At 39.2% G+C, this 17,360-nt stretch overlaps 1 protein-coding gene across 20 annotated transcripts in view; it reads right to left on the reverse strand.

The window, feature by feature from the left end:
* DOCK10 (dedicator of cytokinesis 10) overlaps positions 1-17,360 on the reverse strand; it is a 139,834-nt gene that overhangs the window by 56,883 nt on the left and 65,591 nt on the right. For 18 of the 20 annotated variants that reach the window (XM_015277017.4, XM_015277025.4, XM_015277016.4 and 15 more), the window contains exons 5-14: positions 13,910-13,982; positions 13,507-13,638; positions 13,098-13,232; positions 8,703-8,886; positions 7,005-7,090; positions 5,505-5,588; positions 4,579-4,734; positions 2,847-3,068; positions 2,059-2,181; positions 1,398-1,480 (exon numbers count right to left, since the gene is read on the reverse strand). In XM_015277017.4, coding sequence (XP_015132503.2) covers positions 1,398-1,480; positions 2,059-2,181; positions 2,847-3,068; positions 4,579-4,734; positions 5,505-5,588; positions 7,005-7,090; positions 8,703-8,886; positions 13,098-13,232; positions 13,507-13,638; positions 13,910-13,982 — 1,278 coding nt within the window. The remainder of the gene's footprint in view (positions 1-1,397; positions 1,481-2,058; positions 2,182-2,846; positions 3,069-4,578; positions 4,735-5,504; positions 5,589-7,004; positions 7,091-8,702; positions 8,887-13,097; positions 13,233-13,506; positions 13,639-13,909; positions 13,983-17,360) is intronic. The other 2 variants (XM_015277011.4, XM_040706031.2) reach the window with 1 other exon arrangement.

A 17,360-nucleotide genomic window follows, 5' to 3' on the forward strand; every position in this document is an offset into this window, starting at 1 on the left:
ACAGGACACATGACTGAAGGTAGAGCAACCAACAACAGTCAGGCAGGACAGAGCTAACAAAAAGCCTCAAGCCAGCCTGTCACCCAGCCTGCACCTCTTGCCACCATACCATCCATTGCATGCTAAAAGTAGCCCATCAATAAAAAACAGACACCCATCAATATCATTTTGATGAATGGCCCCTTGGCTACACAGACCTACTATTATATTAATGAACACCCTTGAGCTTACTGTGATAGATCAGAGCACATTTTCCACCCTGCTCCTGAGCGTGCGCCCACTTTTCCTGTTCCCACTGGACACTGAGAAAAAAAAATTGTCATTGAAAAATAAATGATTCTTCAAACGGCCATAAGTTTGTGTTTGCTCCTTTGCCACCCAAACACCGTATACCAAAAACATAAGCTTCCACCTACACGTTGAAGGACAAACCATGTGATCGTAGTGCCTCATACTTCCACACCAGAAGAGCACAGCCACAGAGCTATCCCTAATGGTCATGGGCAGCACCACCACATGACATTTTCACTTAATGCTCTTTCCTTCCTTTCTACAGCTTCAGGCAGCCCTCCAGCAGGCCTGCTGTGTCACAATGGAAAAAGAGGATTGCTTGCTCTTGCTGATGGATGAGCTTTCCTTTTTATAGAGGATATAAAAATATTGTATTCCCTGCTCCGTGCATGGCAGAAAGACAGTGCTGCCAGAGGGACACACAGAGTGACTTGGTCAGGGAGATCTGTTATCACAGGGCTACAGCAATATGAGGAAAAGACAGAAGACTGAGAAGGAACAAACAGAAAGGAGGACAGAGGAATTACTAGAAAATCTGAAGAAATAATGAAAAGAAGGCAGCCATATATATTTTGGCGACTTGATAGGAAGGGATCAAGAGGCATGGGAAAAACAACTTGAGGATGAGACACTCACTGACACCAGTGAGTAGCACCGAACAGACCATACAATGACCCATGAGAAAGCAGAACAGAGTGGAAAAGCAAAAAAAAAAAAAAAAAAAAAAAAAAAAAAAAAAAAAAAAAAAAAATTTTATATTTTATATTTATATAATATATATTTATATTTATATATAATATATATATATGTATATATATAGGTACTGTATTGGGATCACCATTACTCCAGGTTCTTGGTTATGTTTACTGGAAATGTGACAGGCAGAACTTCAGTCTGTTGAATCTGTATTTTAGGTGGCCACTACACCCTTGTCTCTGACAGTAACTATCTTTGGGGGAAATGACTGTAAGAACTGTGACTTTGAAAACCTTTCAGTAATTTTTAGCATCAAATCACTGGCAAATAAAGCAATAAGAGGATACAAATCCAAGACTAGAATAATCTATAAGATATCGCTGCAAATTATTAAAAGAATTAATACATACCTCACTGACCAAGCAAATGGCATGCGGTATTTTCCCAGCTTGCTACAGAATTGTTTATTGGATTTTAACACTTTCTGTGCACACTACAAAACAAAGAAATATGAATTGTGTCACCAATATGCCAGTAATGTCTACAGCACAGGATAACAAACTATTCTGCTGAAGAGGTTGTAGTGGTCCCAAAATAATTGGGTTTGATACTGCCCATGACAGAAGGTTCTGGGATGGACAGGAGAGGCATCATGGAACTGCTGACAAACTAAACCTCTTCAACGTCCTTTAAGTCAGAACTACAGCAGTTAAATTACTATTCCAGTTTGTTTTAATGTTTTTGTTTATCTATGGCAAATGCTCTGTCTGTTCTCAAAGAGACACAGGTAGGTGCCTACCCTGGCTATGTGAGCATACAAAGTGCACTAGTTCATAATTTATGGAAGATTACTGAAACGGAATTTCACTTTGCTAGGACATAGCTAGCGTAAGAGTGCACCATGCATGGATAGTAGTTGGTCACCATGTAATAACTTTATCTTAATAAAGTTAGTGGAGTTCAGGCATTTGCCTTCTTAGGACTGGTGACATTTGCAAGCAGAGTTGCCAATGTCTTCAGGTTCCAATAGGCCAAAACTTAAAAAGAAGAAACTTGTTCATGTTACATTACCTTATAAGAATCTGGATTCTTAATGTAAGGTTCAGCACTGCTGGCAATGTTTCCTGTGAGCACCTTCTCTATTTTTGCTACTAATACAATCTCAGAATGAGGATTACTTATGGAGAAAAGAGCCTGAGAAAAGGAAAGAGAACAGTAAAAATGTATATGGCAATACTGATGAAATGAAATAGTGCCAGTGCTCTTTATTTATGGAAATGCCATCAAACCAAATTCAAAAGGCATTACAAAGGATCTCTCTCTACGCATTCAAGACAGCCAGAGGGAAACTAAAAATCTTCATGTTAGCTCTGCAGTAAGATTGTGCCCTCAGCATCTTGCAAAGATACTAACTGAAGTGAAGAAATGTATGACCATGCTAGAATCACCTAACCTAACCATTCCTCTGGGACAACACTAATATCAACCCCACCTCATGGGAATGGCACTGAGAAGAAATGCAACATAAGGCAAGAACGTGGGAGTCTTTGGAGATTAACACAGCATTTGGATGAGGTTTTAAGTTCAGATTTGTTTGGCTGGTTTGAAAAACATCAGTGAATGAACCCAAAGAATTCAGGAAACGTGTTCGGTCTCTAAATGACAGACATTAAATTTCTTGAATTGTGAATGGATTGTAAATATCATGCATCTGTATCCATGTACCACTGATATATATTGTTTAACAAAAAGTATGTTTCTGAAAAAAGAACCGCTGGTAGTAGAGAAATTCTCCAATGAAAATTAATACTACTGAACTAAAATTAGTCACTAAGTCACATAAGCCACACATGGAATACCTGTTTTGGGTACTTCAGCCATTCTTCTGGGAACCCCCTGACCTGTGGTTCTTCCATTTCATTTGAGTCAATATTTTCAACAGTGCCATTTTCTAATGAAAACGAAGAACCTGAAATCATCTGTCTGACAAGAGCATGGTTCAAATCCACATGAAAATCAGCAGAGATCTTCCTGCCGTCCCTGACATCATACAGTGCCACGCTCACAAAGAAAGGCTCCACCTGGAGAAAATACCAGAAACAAAACAATGCAGTAACCAAGAGAGAGAGTAAAATCTCTTATTAGAACCAAAGATCTAGGAAAAAAAAAAAGAAAGTAAATTAAGACTGTTTACAAATTACGAGATTCATTGAAAACACATGTTCACCCAGCAACAAGGATTCCAACGTTTAGGGGCTTTTAAAGGTAGCTCATTGACACTGGGCCAGAACAGCCATCAGCAGCTAACACAGAAACTTGCAGAAAGAATACAGAAACATCTCTGATGCAGATAACGACTAGAGTAAATTAACAGACCTCAGAGAAACGCTACAGAATAATTTTAATGCAAATTTGCACTCATTATAAAAGAACGGATAGTGAGGGTGGGCCTTCCAGGGATCATCAGAAATCTGACCAGAAATGATGACAAATGTAATGAGATGAAAAATGTTTTCTGGTACAAACACAAATGCGTGGGTGTATTATTCAGTGGGAAACACATGTTCTATTTTGCTAGGAAACCGAGAGCGTACAAACAGCTCTGACAGTACCTACTTGTTCTATCCCATAGTGCCAGGGAATTAAATTGTATGACTGTGAGTAACCTCTAAAGAGCCTTCACTGTTCTGATGAAATACATCAGTCAGGATAAGAGAGACAAACTCATGATAACAAATTCTGAGCCGTTTGGAAATCAGAATCTTAAAACTCAGGAGATAAGGGCAGTGTATCAGCAGGTACGATATTCTATGCTTTTGCAGCCTCTGTAATGAACAAGTGCGTGCCTTTGGTTCGGTTATCATGACTTCCCTTAAACAGCTATTCCAGTCTGCCAAAAAAGTATTGATCACATTATGCTGAATATGCACTCACTGGAGAGGTCATCGTCGTATGGAAATACACAAAACATAAAAATCGATGCCTCACAGAATGTATGAAAGTTGAGTTGCCAGGACACTCATTTCTCAAAACCTTCCCTGCTTCTGAGGAGAATTAACCTAAAGCTATGGGCTGATAACAGCAACTTCCCTTTCCCTGCACTTTCTTCTTAAGGTAAATATAAGCAAAATTTTCTGCTTCGTCCTTTTTTTTTTTTTTAATATATATTTTTATTTTTAACTCTGAGCTTTCCTACTTGATGAAGCATCCAGTCCTTTCTATTTGCCTTCTCATCTGTAATCTAATCTGTCTGGTCCCCAAACTCTCTGGGAAAAACAACTAAAAATACCAATTACCCACCACCAACTGATATTCAATTGCCCCCTTACATAGACCTTTGCATTTTAAACTTGTTCTTATAGCAATTGTTAAGGATCCTCAAGAGTCTTAACGTTTTCGATTCCCCATTCAACTGTAGCTAAAAGTTTGCAATCTAAATCAGCTTCAAAGTGCTGAAAGGTTCCCCAGCCTCATTACTCGTTTAAAAGGGATAGGCTGAGGGAGAGCTTACCAAGTGTAGTATGTGCAGAGGAAGTCTTTTCTGAAGGGGGAGAAAAGGAAAAAGCACATAGGGAAATAAGCAGAGCTTACATTAGTTGAAGGATCATTTTCATTTTCAGTAACGCAGGCCTGGAGATTCAAACTGAGGGATTTGCAAGTTATCAGGATCCGCTTTGCAGGCTTTTCTTCAAATGGCTTGATCATTGAGTTTGTCCCTGGAAACTCCTTTTTCTGAGGATTCATTGACTTAAATAAGTTAGGCGATTAGTTATACATGGAAAAAGCACGATAATCCAAACCTCAAAGCTTTCTAGAGGTGTTTACTATCACTGAATTACCTGAAAACCTCACAAAATCACTGCTGATATCTCCATATTCTTGTTAAGTCAACCAACAAACATTCACTCAGCACAAACAGAAACGTTATTTGAATCATGAAGTCTAACACTAAATGAGCAAGCTGAGGATAAGAAGAAAAGCAACCTGCCCTTCCTACCATTTCCAGCTACACTTTTTCACATAGTCTTTTATACCTCCGATTCTACCTCCCACTGCTTTTTAAACCCATTCACATTTTGTAGTCAAATTCAGTGCATTGAATAGCAATAAAAATCTGTTACTGTGACATTCCTAGTGCAAGGAAAGGTTTTGTTCCTGTAATATTTTCGGTCTGCTTTACTGACTCAAATTTTAGCTACACTGGACAAGATGACCTCCAGAGGTCCCACCCAACTGCAACCACTTTGTGATCAGATAAGGGCAGTCTATACACAAACCTCTGCAGAGCAGGGATGGCATTTTTACCCCCCACTCATTCTGAAGCCGAAAACAAACACCATTTCCATTCTACTTTTATTTTCAGCCTAACAGTCCTGTGCACACAAGAGAGATTAGCACAGGGCGGAACTCTCGGTTGCTCACTGAACTCCCAGCCACACAGGTAGCTTAGCTAAGCCTGTTAGCTCAGCATCTGTATTTAAAAACTTACAGGAACTTGAAAAGGTAATTTCACTTACTGCTATATCAGGATCCAAGGAGAAAAGATTTAGTCTCTCTGTATTTCGAGAAGCTTTCACTGTTTCTTCTGTTTCTGTGATGTACTGTAGTGACAGACAATGAGTTAGCTTTCTGCACAAGAACAGAAACCCATAGAGTCGTTAAACCTTTAAATGAATGACTGATGTGTCACTTATAATAACAGCCCTCATTTCTGCAGCAGGTATTCCAAAATGCTTTCAAACATTCTTTGAAGGTTATGCCTTTGTGAAGAAGGATTTTCAGCCCGCAATATACTTCAAAGGAACCCAAAAGAAGACCAATTAAGTAACTCAAGTTCATATATGTTACTAAAGAGTCCATTGTTAAGATGTCAGAATAGTGGCTTACCACGCTGAAAACGCTTTGGGGATTCACAACCCAAGGGAAAAACAGCCTCCCACAAAACCACTTTTGTTGCAGGGAATGCAGAGAGGAGAGTGGGAAAGTGTTGCCCTGCCTTTCAAACGGGCAGAATCCCACAGACTGCAGAACACCCACAAATGCCAGGCTTGGGAGTCCTCTCCCCACCCATCTCTCTGTCCCTGGTTTAGGCAGATATGGGATCAGGAGATGAGGGACAGGCCCAGGTTACTGCTGCAGCCAAGCATACAGAGCAAGGGGTAAGAAGAAAAATTAACCATATAAAGGGCAATACAAGCACAGTACAACTTGCAGACCATCTATTTTAGCCTTGCAGGCCACTAGTAAAGAAAGCATTTGCTTTAACTAAAATATTTGTGGTAAAGAAAGCATCCGTCTACTGAGAAAATGATCAGACACTATTGTTGTCCTCCCACACGTACCAAATTCTGTTCTCATTTTCACATGCAGATTTTTGTTCAAATCTGTAGAAATAACATTCTCAGACAGCATTTTGTTCTATAGTATGATAGTATCTATAGAGGCTCCCTGACAGACGGTTACTCTTTGGAAAACCAGTGATGATATACTTCCAACCCAGCTTCTCCTAATTTAGCACCTTCGACAATTATCTCATTTGCATGATGTAGTCTGTGAGGTTTAGAAGACAAAATATCTCCCTGGTATCACATACATCTTTCAATGAAATTAGCGAAGGTGATGAACAGGTTGCAGCTCATTTCTTTTAAGTGCTGCAAGTCATATAGGAAACCTTGTCTCTCTAAGGGCCAAAGTCTGTGAAATGCAGGTTAAAAAAGTAAATATTTCATAAACAACTGCAGGGGTTAGATCCTTACTGACTTCACAGGTATAAACCAAACCACTCTAACAAGCACGTACTTTCTTTACATCCAGTGGAATTCTTTTCATTTATTCAAAGTGATCAACTCAGAAATAAAATTATTTCCATCATTTATCATGGCTCTAACACACAAAATGGGGCATATGCTATTTTTAAACCTTTCACAACAGTAATGATCATCTGTTGGCAGGCATTTTGACCTAGGCAGCACTTTCCACTCAACCTTGTCAGTAAGGACAAACATAACAGCCATTACTTTTGCGAAGTCTGGATGCAAGGTGTTCTCTGAAGAATCAGTCTCTTCTTGAGAGCAATCATAATTCACTGAAGCTTCTGCAGGGTCTTGAAAAGGGGAAACAAATAAATAAATAAATAGGTCAACGTTTTTGTTACGCTTGCTCTTACCAGTGGGTTTTAAAAATCAGTCCCCACCCTACTCCTTTTTGTTCCCTCTTAGAATCCATCTCTCAAATGGAGGAGATACTGATGCGACCTCTGTTCACCCCAATCTTGTCTCCCAGCGGTGTTTACTACAACAAAGCCTGGATTTAAGTTTCCACAGATGCTGGACTCTACTTGCTGGAAGTGTCTGGCACGTCCATCCATGCCCAATATTCATGTCCGCAACAAAGACATCTTCCTTTGCTCTCTCAGTCCCTCCCAAGGCAACCCTGAGAATTTATGCCAACCCAAAGATTTCAGACTTCCAGTAAAAGGAGCTTTCAGTGCAGTCAGTGAGGCAGACAGGACCCTATCTGCTCTTTGAGAAGAAAGTCTGGACTCCAAAAGCTGCAAATCTATGTTTCCAGAAAACAGCACTATACAGCAAATCTTTTATTTGGCTCTTGCTTTCAGACCAACGTGAAATAAGTCACTACAGACATTCAGGGCTCTTCTGCCAAGAAAGAATCATGCCTTTTGACAAGCTAACGAGCAAGAGGAATGTGCTATGAAGTTATCAGGGTTTTTACCCCTAAAAACCTTTTTTTGTTAACCTTATGTCTTTGATGCTTCATGCACGTTTTTCTTCCTATTACTTAATAACCGAATGGGTGGGATTTTCAAAAGTACTTCTCTGATTCTGAAGTGCAAGTCCCTCATGCCTCCAAATCATAAAAACATATCTTTGGCTGTACGAAGAGCTTTCTGACCCTCTCAAATCACAATTTATTACAAGCACTAGGTTAAAGCCTTCAGTTAGCTCTGAACTTCCTCAAGATTCAGATGCATGTGGGTTCAAAGCTTTGATTTAGTTCACACCGTAAGTGGTGATAATAATTTTTAAGGTTTCAAGTGTTTTCAGTTATACAGTTCTAGCTAGGATTCATCAAACTGAACATCGATTTATTATGTGAAATGATGAATTATTGTCTCATGAAGAGTACAGCATGACCAAGCATCTAATTCTTTCTTACATGGTCAAAGCACATTAATATGCAAAGTCACAAAAGCAAGAAATGAAAAGTCAGTAAGCTTCCAGGGAAAGAGCAATACACCAACAGCTGGTGGTTTTGTTTTTTTTAATCATTAGCTCCAGATGTTTAAAGAAAAACAAAATGCTGGAAAAAGAATCTTTCCCCAAGAGCAAACTCTTAAAAACTTTCTTGAGACTCAAGACAGTAAACCACAATGTACCAGCAAGATCATTGACAGGGTGAACTGCTCTTGAAAAAGAGCTGCATAAGCAAAGCAGAGCCATGCTGTTCCTGCTGACTTTAAGGGGAGCAGCTTTACCTCCCTCTCACAGCCTTTTGAAAATGATCTGTGGGTAGTTAGCTGACATTGTTCGGGGCCTGCCAAAAGGCTGGAGCTGCTCCATCAGAAATCAATAGATACAGAATCCATTACAGACTCGTGCAGTTAAAGCAATTCGGCATTGGTAGCTGAAGGCTTTTTTTTTTTTTTTTTTTTTTGCATTTGATTTAAAAAACAATACAAGATTATTCACTCTTACCAAGTTTCAGATCGGTGAGGTCTGCGCTTTTCCTTTCCTGAATGGTCCCCTCTGGATTTATTTGCAGGATTTTGTTGAGAGTGAAAATCCAGTCATCCATATCCTGTTCATTTTCAGCTGCCAGCACAAAGTATGTGAGGTCATTCATTTTCAGCTCAAAGGCATGTTTCCTAAGCCTGTTATTCTGTTGGAACGAAAGGAAAGGAAAAAATAAACACCAGAACCAACTATAAAAAGGTACCAAAAAAGGCATCCATAAGATGGACTTCTATACAGCCACTCCTTATAGGTAAATTTCAAACAAAATTAACTGACTTTAAATAAATCTTAATATCACAGAAAATGAATTTATGTCCATTTACGTTGTGTCTGTATATCTGACATCTGTTCAGCCATAGAAGATCTAAGACTATGGCCAGTAACACTTCAAACTGTGGTAGGGAACATCTCCTAAGTGAAATAATGAAAGACCTCTGATGGGGAAAGTACAACATTGCTACACGATTCATTGCTGAATACAGAAAATAAGGTCCAAGTCTCCTATAAGTCATCATTGCACCAGACACTCAAGAAGATACCAAGCAGTGCTAACCAACATTCAAATTTGCTCCACAGAAAGAGGATGGAAGTAGTTCAACAAATTAAATCTAGCAGGCAAGCGAGGAAGTACATAGTAAAAGACTGTTCCACTTCTGACTGCTGTGGTTGGAAATGAAGAACTAAATGCGAACAATTCATGCAACCTTCTTTTTCAAGCTATTTACAGATGTTGCAAACAAACAACATAAAGGTAATGAGTAATTTCTAAGCATGTAACGAAGCTAGAAATATTGTGATTAGGATAAGGACATTTGTAAATAAATTTTTTTGGCTTGGTTTTTGAAAGAGCTTCTGCATAATGCCAGTTAGACTTTGAATAGAAATCAACTAATAGACCCCTTCAGAAGACGTGAATAGGACAGATTCCTCCATGAGAAAACATTACACTGAGCACTTTAAAGTGTTGAAAATGCAATAGTCACTTGTAACAACTCCTCACAGGACACCAAAGGTGAAAATACTGGTGCCCAGTCACTGCATTCTGGCCTTTTAAAGCACAGAATAGGAATCTAAACTCAATATATTGACAACAGACTTCACTTTGTTCTGTATCACCAGACTGTACCTGCAGTAGGTAGTTGATCCATCAGCTTCTGTTATGAGAATTAACAGGCGCTTAGTTAATGAAACAGCTCAATGAAACTGAGTAGAATGATCTTCTAATGTAATGTGTTTCATTCCTCAAATTTATCAAATGAATGAGGCTTCCAACTGTTAGTCTTATGGAAATACTCACACCAATTCTCTCTTCCCCTTGTTTAAATCTGGAAGAACATGAATGCACCCTACCCCCACTACACAACATAATTTTTACAACTACTGACTACGGACATCAGTGTCACCATTTTACTTTCCATATTCCAGAAAACTGCCCTCAGCTGCAATTATTAGGGCATTGCTGACACATCTAACCTCAGATTGACAGATGAAAACCAACTCATCCATCCCGTACTTGGTCATTTTGCTCTCTTTGTGTTTATTAATTCACAGTCTTAAAATGACAGTGGTATCCTATAGCTTTACATAACAGAACTATTTCTCAATATAGAGAACCACAGCCCTGTATCAAGTTACCCAGAACAGCGTCTAATCCAGCAGTTTGGTATCATCTTTTGTGTACAAGAAACAGAGGCAAAATCTGAGGCTTATTAGCAGTGAAGGAGATAGAGAACACCAGACATGGAGAAAATATTCCATGAACAATTGTGTTTTTCCAGCAGCAGAGATGATTTAGAAGATTCCTACCCAATCTGTTGTTAATCACTTGCTCCAGTCTTCATACTGTGTGTCATGACCCAGCTCAGGAATCAGCAAGACTAAACAACTTCTGGAGCTACTCAGTCAATGGAATCAATCAAATCTAGGTTTTTCAAAGTTGGCTCAGGCATGCATGCCTATCTATGTGTGTTCTTCTTTAATTCTGCTACTGAAAATTCTGCTGTTAGGAAATCATTTTCTCTCACATACTTTTTTATTGAGGTGAATAATCTTTCAGGTATAAAAAATTTAATTTGCCCTATGGAGGGGAAGAATACAGTTGGGTTTTATAGCACTTCATTCTTGGGTGCCAGGTTACATTCTTGAACACAGTGAAATCACTGTAATCTCTAGTTACTGCACACATTCAAATTAATGTAAAATAATAACTACAATTTTACTGAAATCCGTTTTAGCCAATAAATCATGAGGGCCTGAGCAAGAGTTAGATGCGGAAAAAACGATGTCAAGAACCCTCAGCTAGTGCCCATTCAGAACTTTTAAAGGTAGATAATTTAAGTGTATCGTGTATACAAATTTATGCACAATCCATGAAGAAAAAACACCGTGTTTCAATTTATCTTCAGAAAAAGTATAAAGATCACTAAAAAGAATGCACTTGTCTGTATTGCATCCTTCCCTCTACAGACACAGCCATGACCTTTCAATCAGGTACTGTAATGCTATTAGACATTATCTAATAGAGCAATACATCCTGCATGCTGAATGCTAAGAACACTGTGGCAGGAAAACTTCAATATCCACTTTTCCATCTGCACTTCAGACTTCTGGCAAGCAGATGAGATCTACAGCAAAGTCTCTGTTTCAAATCTAAAGCCAACTACTTTTTTTCCCCGATCAGTTAATGAGCAAAAAAACCCAAAACCCCAAATTCCATTTCTCAGTTTCCTTCTCTGTAAGTCCTTTCATATCGATACGGACTGTGGACCTTGAGGTTAACTTGTAATCTTCAACACTTAATTCCAAGTTTGAGATTTCTTTCAGAAGGAAATTACACAAGATTCAAAAAGAAACTACAGATGAGCTATAAATGAAACATCAGGCTGTCTAATGCCTGCAGGGTCATTCTTCCAAAATAAAAGAATTGTTTTGAAGGTGTTTTGCATTTAATCTGGAGATGTTTTTTTTTTTTTTCCAGGATGTTTATTGCAATCTAGTAAACTCATGCTCTATCAAATGAGCTCAAAGTCATTCATATTGAGTTAAATGTGTTTAGCAGCATACAGCTCATGAAATCAGAAATTTCTGGTGGTAGGCGAGAGGTGAACTTACAGCTCAAACTGCTCTGGACAATTAGCAGGAATTCTATAGATTTAGGAGGCAGATGTCAATGGTCAGAAGGATGATTTCAAGGGTTTCTTAAGCTTTTTTTCTGCCAGAGGTTAGCAAAAAAGGCCAGAAATCTTGCAGTCAAAACATTTCTGCTACCATGGAGTGTCATCAGAAACAACACTGAAGATCAGGCACCCTCTGGGCCAGTACTTAATCTATAGCTAAAGCCACACTGCAGAGACATTCAGGTCTTAATGAGGGTCCTGGCTGAGACCTGCCTTAAAGGAAAGCACGCACCACCAGCAGGCAAGAGCAAGCAGTCATTTTTTTCCTTCTTATAAATGACTGAGCAATACCAACTCACAAGATCCAGGATGACCATTACTCTAAGCTAAGTAAATACTCCCTTAGTCACAACTAACTGCTCAGCTGAGAGTCAAGAAGCAGTAGCAGCTCCCTCATGGGTGTACCAGCGTGTTTGTAACTGCACAGAGCATGTCTCCTTCATGCTGATCATCATCTCAAGCACAGATGGCCCAGACTAGCATAAGAATATGTTGCAGACATTAGGCATTTCTAAACAGGATTCCTGTGCAAGTTCCAGTCTTAACAATTCCACAGTTCTGTCTCCTCAATGGCTTTCACCACACTTCCAGGCCACCTCTTAGGTCTTTCAAGCCAGTAGACTGACAGCCGCAGACTGACAGCAGCAGACATCATTGCCCTGCCATGTATTTAGTTTTATCCAGTCCTGCATCTATTTGAAAAAGAAATACCTCGTGGGCTACACAATGTAAACTGCCATTCCCTACAGAGGATCTTCAAGGAGCCTATTGAATCATCTAAATAATTTGAGACTCAGGATGTAGGATTAATTTTCCTTTTGTAACAATGAATGTTCTATAATCTGAGTCTCTTTAACACACGAGCATAGCCTTAGTAAGGATGAAGTAAAACATGGCAGCTAAGAAAGCAATTTCAGTGAAAATATATTTTTTTTAATGATATTTTGCTCATGCATGCCATCAGCAAAGAGTACATACTCATCTCCTATCACACTTCAGCTATATCTCTCTTGTATTCTGCCAGTCTGAGCATTTGCACCAATTTGAAGAGCAAAACAAATGGCATTTTCTTTCCACGCAACTGATAATGAGACCCATCCATGTATGTTCTTCTACATGCATCCAGTAATTCTTATTTATCTGACACCAAAACAATACAGTGAAATAAAATTAGACTTACCTGTATGACTCCCGTACAGGAATCCAAGAAAATACATCCCTTTGGCTCCTTAGATATTTTTTCATCTTTGTAGAAATTCATAATATATGAGTTATCTGACAACTGTGTCAGCTGGAAGTAGCGCTTTTTGAATGACTGAAGTGAAGAAAAAAAAAGACAGTTGTTGAGCTGCAAATTGTTTTCACTGATACCTGATTCACAGGGTTTAAATAAAAAGCAATTTCTACCCACATTTCAATTGCACTGCTCTGCAGACAATTGCAACATTACGTTAGGTAGGATCTGTGGAAGCAATGTAACCATTCCTAATCTGAGATATAAACAGATAAATGGTTATGGCAAACAAGCGTGCCTCTGTGGGAGATATAAATTGAAATAGAATAAAGAAAGAATAATGCAGTCCCCTTACCCGAACAGTGATGCTATTGTTTACAGTGCTGTTGAAATTCCCTTTATAAAGCCATCCAGACTTGAAAACTCCTGCTGCTAATCCTCCTCCTCCACCACCGCCACCTTTTGAAGATGAGTGGGACGTTGTATCCTAGATGAAAGATGTAATTAATAGTTTTCTTTTGTCAGTGCACTAATCCGTGAATACCTAGTTGACCACAAATAATCATCCTTACATTCCTTTTAATATAAGACTTTATTAATAAGCCTGCTGTATATATGTTGTTCCACCAACTTCAAAGTTATTTCAAATATCAAATGTTTAATAGGAGATAATGAGTCTCCGTTATCTTTTCTCAAGATATTAAAGTAATAAATAGTCTTCATTGGTGGAGGAAAAAAGAAAAAATCAGAATACATACTTCATCCTTATCTACATCTTCGTGATCGATTTCAAAGGAATGTGATGGCAGTTTCTCTGGTCTACAGTCATTTCTGGGAGAAAAGGAAAAAATTCTTTTATAGTATTAAGTAAATAAATCATTATAATGTACACCTACTTCAGGGAGGCAACTATGCTGCGTACCCATCAACAGAATACTTTCCTTTCTCTCTGATTCTATATTCCTTTGAAAATCAGTACGCTTACAAAATACTGCTTTTCTTTTTTTCTTAAGCTCCCTTCACCTTTTTTTCTCAGCAATGTGAAGCTGCATCTCCTCCACATAAAAGATAAAGTACTATTACTTATTCTGTTCCCTGCTCTTCCGCCACAACAGACAACAAAAACTAAACAATTCCCAAAGAGAGGTCCCATTAAAGGCTGTCAAATGAACCAGAATGAACTCTTCTGTAGCTTTTTCTAACCAACAAAACATTAGAACATTTGCTAAAAGCTTCTACATTTCTTTAATATTTTAAGATAGGTATTTTACTATTCAATATGATGAGCACAGGCTTCAGGTAATTTTTAAAAAGGCAGTCTGTGGCCTAAAACGTACGAACACTGGTTTTGAATTCTTGAAGATTGAGATCTCATCTTGAAAGTCTTTACTAATGATGTGAAAAAACTACAGAAGCTGTCATGATAAGAGCCACTGTTTGATAGGAAGACCAACCTTCACAGAATATATTTTCATCTACCCAGACTTGTAACACGAACAAAGAAATGCCATGCTGTCATACACGAGAGCAAACAGAAGTTCAGGAACCACGTGCTCATAAGCTAATTTCCTCTGTGATGTTAGCAAACATTAGCCCACACAAACACACAGTGTTACAGTTAAAAAAAGAGGAAAAGGAAAGGTAACTGGCCCTTTTTCATTTTCTGTTCATTCATACACAAGTTATAGATTAGGAAGATTAGAGTAAAAAGCAATACCTATCTCCTCTTTGCTTTCTCTGTTTCAAAAATCAGTTATATCACGCTTTCGGCATCCCATTGTACTCAGAAAAGCCAGGATAATGAAATGCACACAGAATACAAAAGGACACAAGACACTTCATTCTCTGTTGTAGCTCGTTCCTTTTTCAGTGTTTAACATAAGCAACTGATTAATATTGTGGAGAAAAGGAACCTCTGCAATCTATTGCTATCTTTGACATCTATAAAGTGTTAATACTCTGAATCCCATAGGTTGTTCATCACTCCAAGCCAAGGATGCGCTGCAGTGCTCACGGGGCATGCCTTTGTGGGACTGCCCACTGCCACCAGCCCATGCACTGGTGGGGAACACCACAGTTTTAGTTGAGGACCTGCACCAGCAGCAGCAGGGCAAGCCACTGAGCTACTGAGAAAAACAAAACAAAGCAAAGCAAAAGAAAAACTGCTGCTACAGAGGAAGGGAAGAAGGTGCAGGGAAGGAGGAGCTGGATTGCTGTGGTGTTGGATGCTCTGACTCTGCAACACTGCAGTTCTGCCTGGCTCTTGCCACCGCAGTGAGAAGGCAAGCCTGTCCCACTAAACCACAGTCCTCCTGCAAGCCTGTGCACATGGTGTGCTTCTGAGAAAAAAGGAAACCCTTCTGTCCTCCCAGAAGAGCTGTATGAGAGACAGAAAAGGACTGACAGCCGTTGCCGAGCAGAGCAGGCACACCACGGAAGCAAAGACAATGTCAGTGGTTTGGGACAGGCAGTGTGAAGGTTACATCAGTAGAAACAGGTTTTGAAAAAAAAGAAACAAATTATTATTAGTGTTTTTCTCTCTGTTTATACAAGGCTTCAGGTAAAGGCTCAGGGTCCATAATGTGCTACCCCTACAACTACCAGCAAAACCCAGCTGCAGGGACATTTCAGTCTGCAGTGAGAGCACACAATATCCTGCAGAAGTTTTCCCTCACTGACTGCACAGGAAACACTCACCCACTCAGACCTGTGTCATTGTCCAATTTTTCTTCCTTTTCTTATGTGGGACCCTATTCAGGTACACTGCTCACCTCTCCAGGGCAGGCAGATAAAACATGCCTGGGGATTCTCTCTTTTTCCACCTACTGCCTCTTCAAACTCATATAAAATGCAGGCTTCTAAGGCAGTGGAATTGAAATACCTACCAAACACTGGGGGTTTTCACTTTATAAACAACAGCAAAAAGTGTGCTAATGGCTATTTCTGTTTCCAGACATGCTGTTACCACCGTGCACACACTAAGCAAGTCCTGGTTTTCCTCCACCCCTCCATTTGCAAGAATACACAGAGCAAAGCATAAAAAATGGTGTAAAAAGAGGTAGTGAGAGCTCACAGAGAGGAATTTAAGGGGTAAGGAGATCTGAAAAAAATACCTCAGAGGAGGAACACACTCAGAGAAAAACTAAAGTAATACCTACAATTTTGTTTGTGTCATGCATGTGTTGTTCAGCTCTAACCCAGTGTCATAGCACTAATTTACTGAAACTGCATCATGACACACTGCACCTTCTCCAGGTGGTCTGCACTACACTGTGGCTACACTTTGTGAACAAAAAGGATCAGTGGTGGGAAAGGACTTTGGTATCTGACAAAAATCTGCTGCACTATGATGACATTAATTGACATCTTGTATGACTACCAAATATCACAGCACGTCCTCACACACACAAAAAACCTATGAATTCCTTTCAGCACTACTGAAAGGCTGCTGGGTCTCAATTTTTGTGTTTCTACATGCAAAACCCCACGAGAAGGCCCAGAGCACCCCTAGTGAAAGGGAGTCCTTTAGCCACAGCTGAATCTGGCATGACATCTCATGATACAAAACTAAAATGCTTATCGCTCATCCAACTTACTCTATCAGAACAATCTCCTATAAGAAGAATTGAGACAACAGTATTGAAGGGAAAGTAGCATCTTACACACCATAACACCCCTAGAGCATGAACTCAGACAAGTGACATTAATCACCATATTAAAATACCCTTCGCAGAAGAGGATGTCCATAAAGAGCTAAAAATGTACTTCCTTACAGAATAATGCAACCACGTCTGTCAAATGCATATTTCATAAGAATGAAAGTACTTAAGGTTAAATGCCCAGCAAACATTTTTCTTTAGCACTAAATGCATTAATTTTATAAAACAATCAGTGCACTAGATACATAAGAAAAGGCACACTTTTAACACCAATTAGCAAAACTGCTCTCACTGGCTCTTTGTACTTTCGTAATAACCAATGTACAAGAGAGAAGGAAGATCTGTGGGAAGGCTTACAGCACAAAACCCTTTGAAAAACACTGACAAGAGTCAGTTTATTGATTCCTTCCACGATAGAATCACAGAATTGGAGGAACTGGAAGGAACCTCCAGAGATCATCAAGTCCAACTCTCCTGCAAAGCACGCTCCCTACAGCAGGCTGCAGAGGTAGGCGTCCAGGTGGGTCACAAATATCTCCAGAAAAGGAAA

The sequence above is a fragment of the Gallus gallus genome, chromosome 9 (genome assembly GCF_016699485.2).
Source record: "Gallus gallus isolate bGalGal1 chromosome 9, bGalGal1.mat.broiler.GRCg7b, whole genome shotgun sequence".
Taxonomy (NCBI): Eukaryota; Metazoa; Chordata; class Aves; order Galliformes; family Phasianidae; genus Gallus; species Gallus gallus.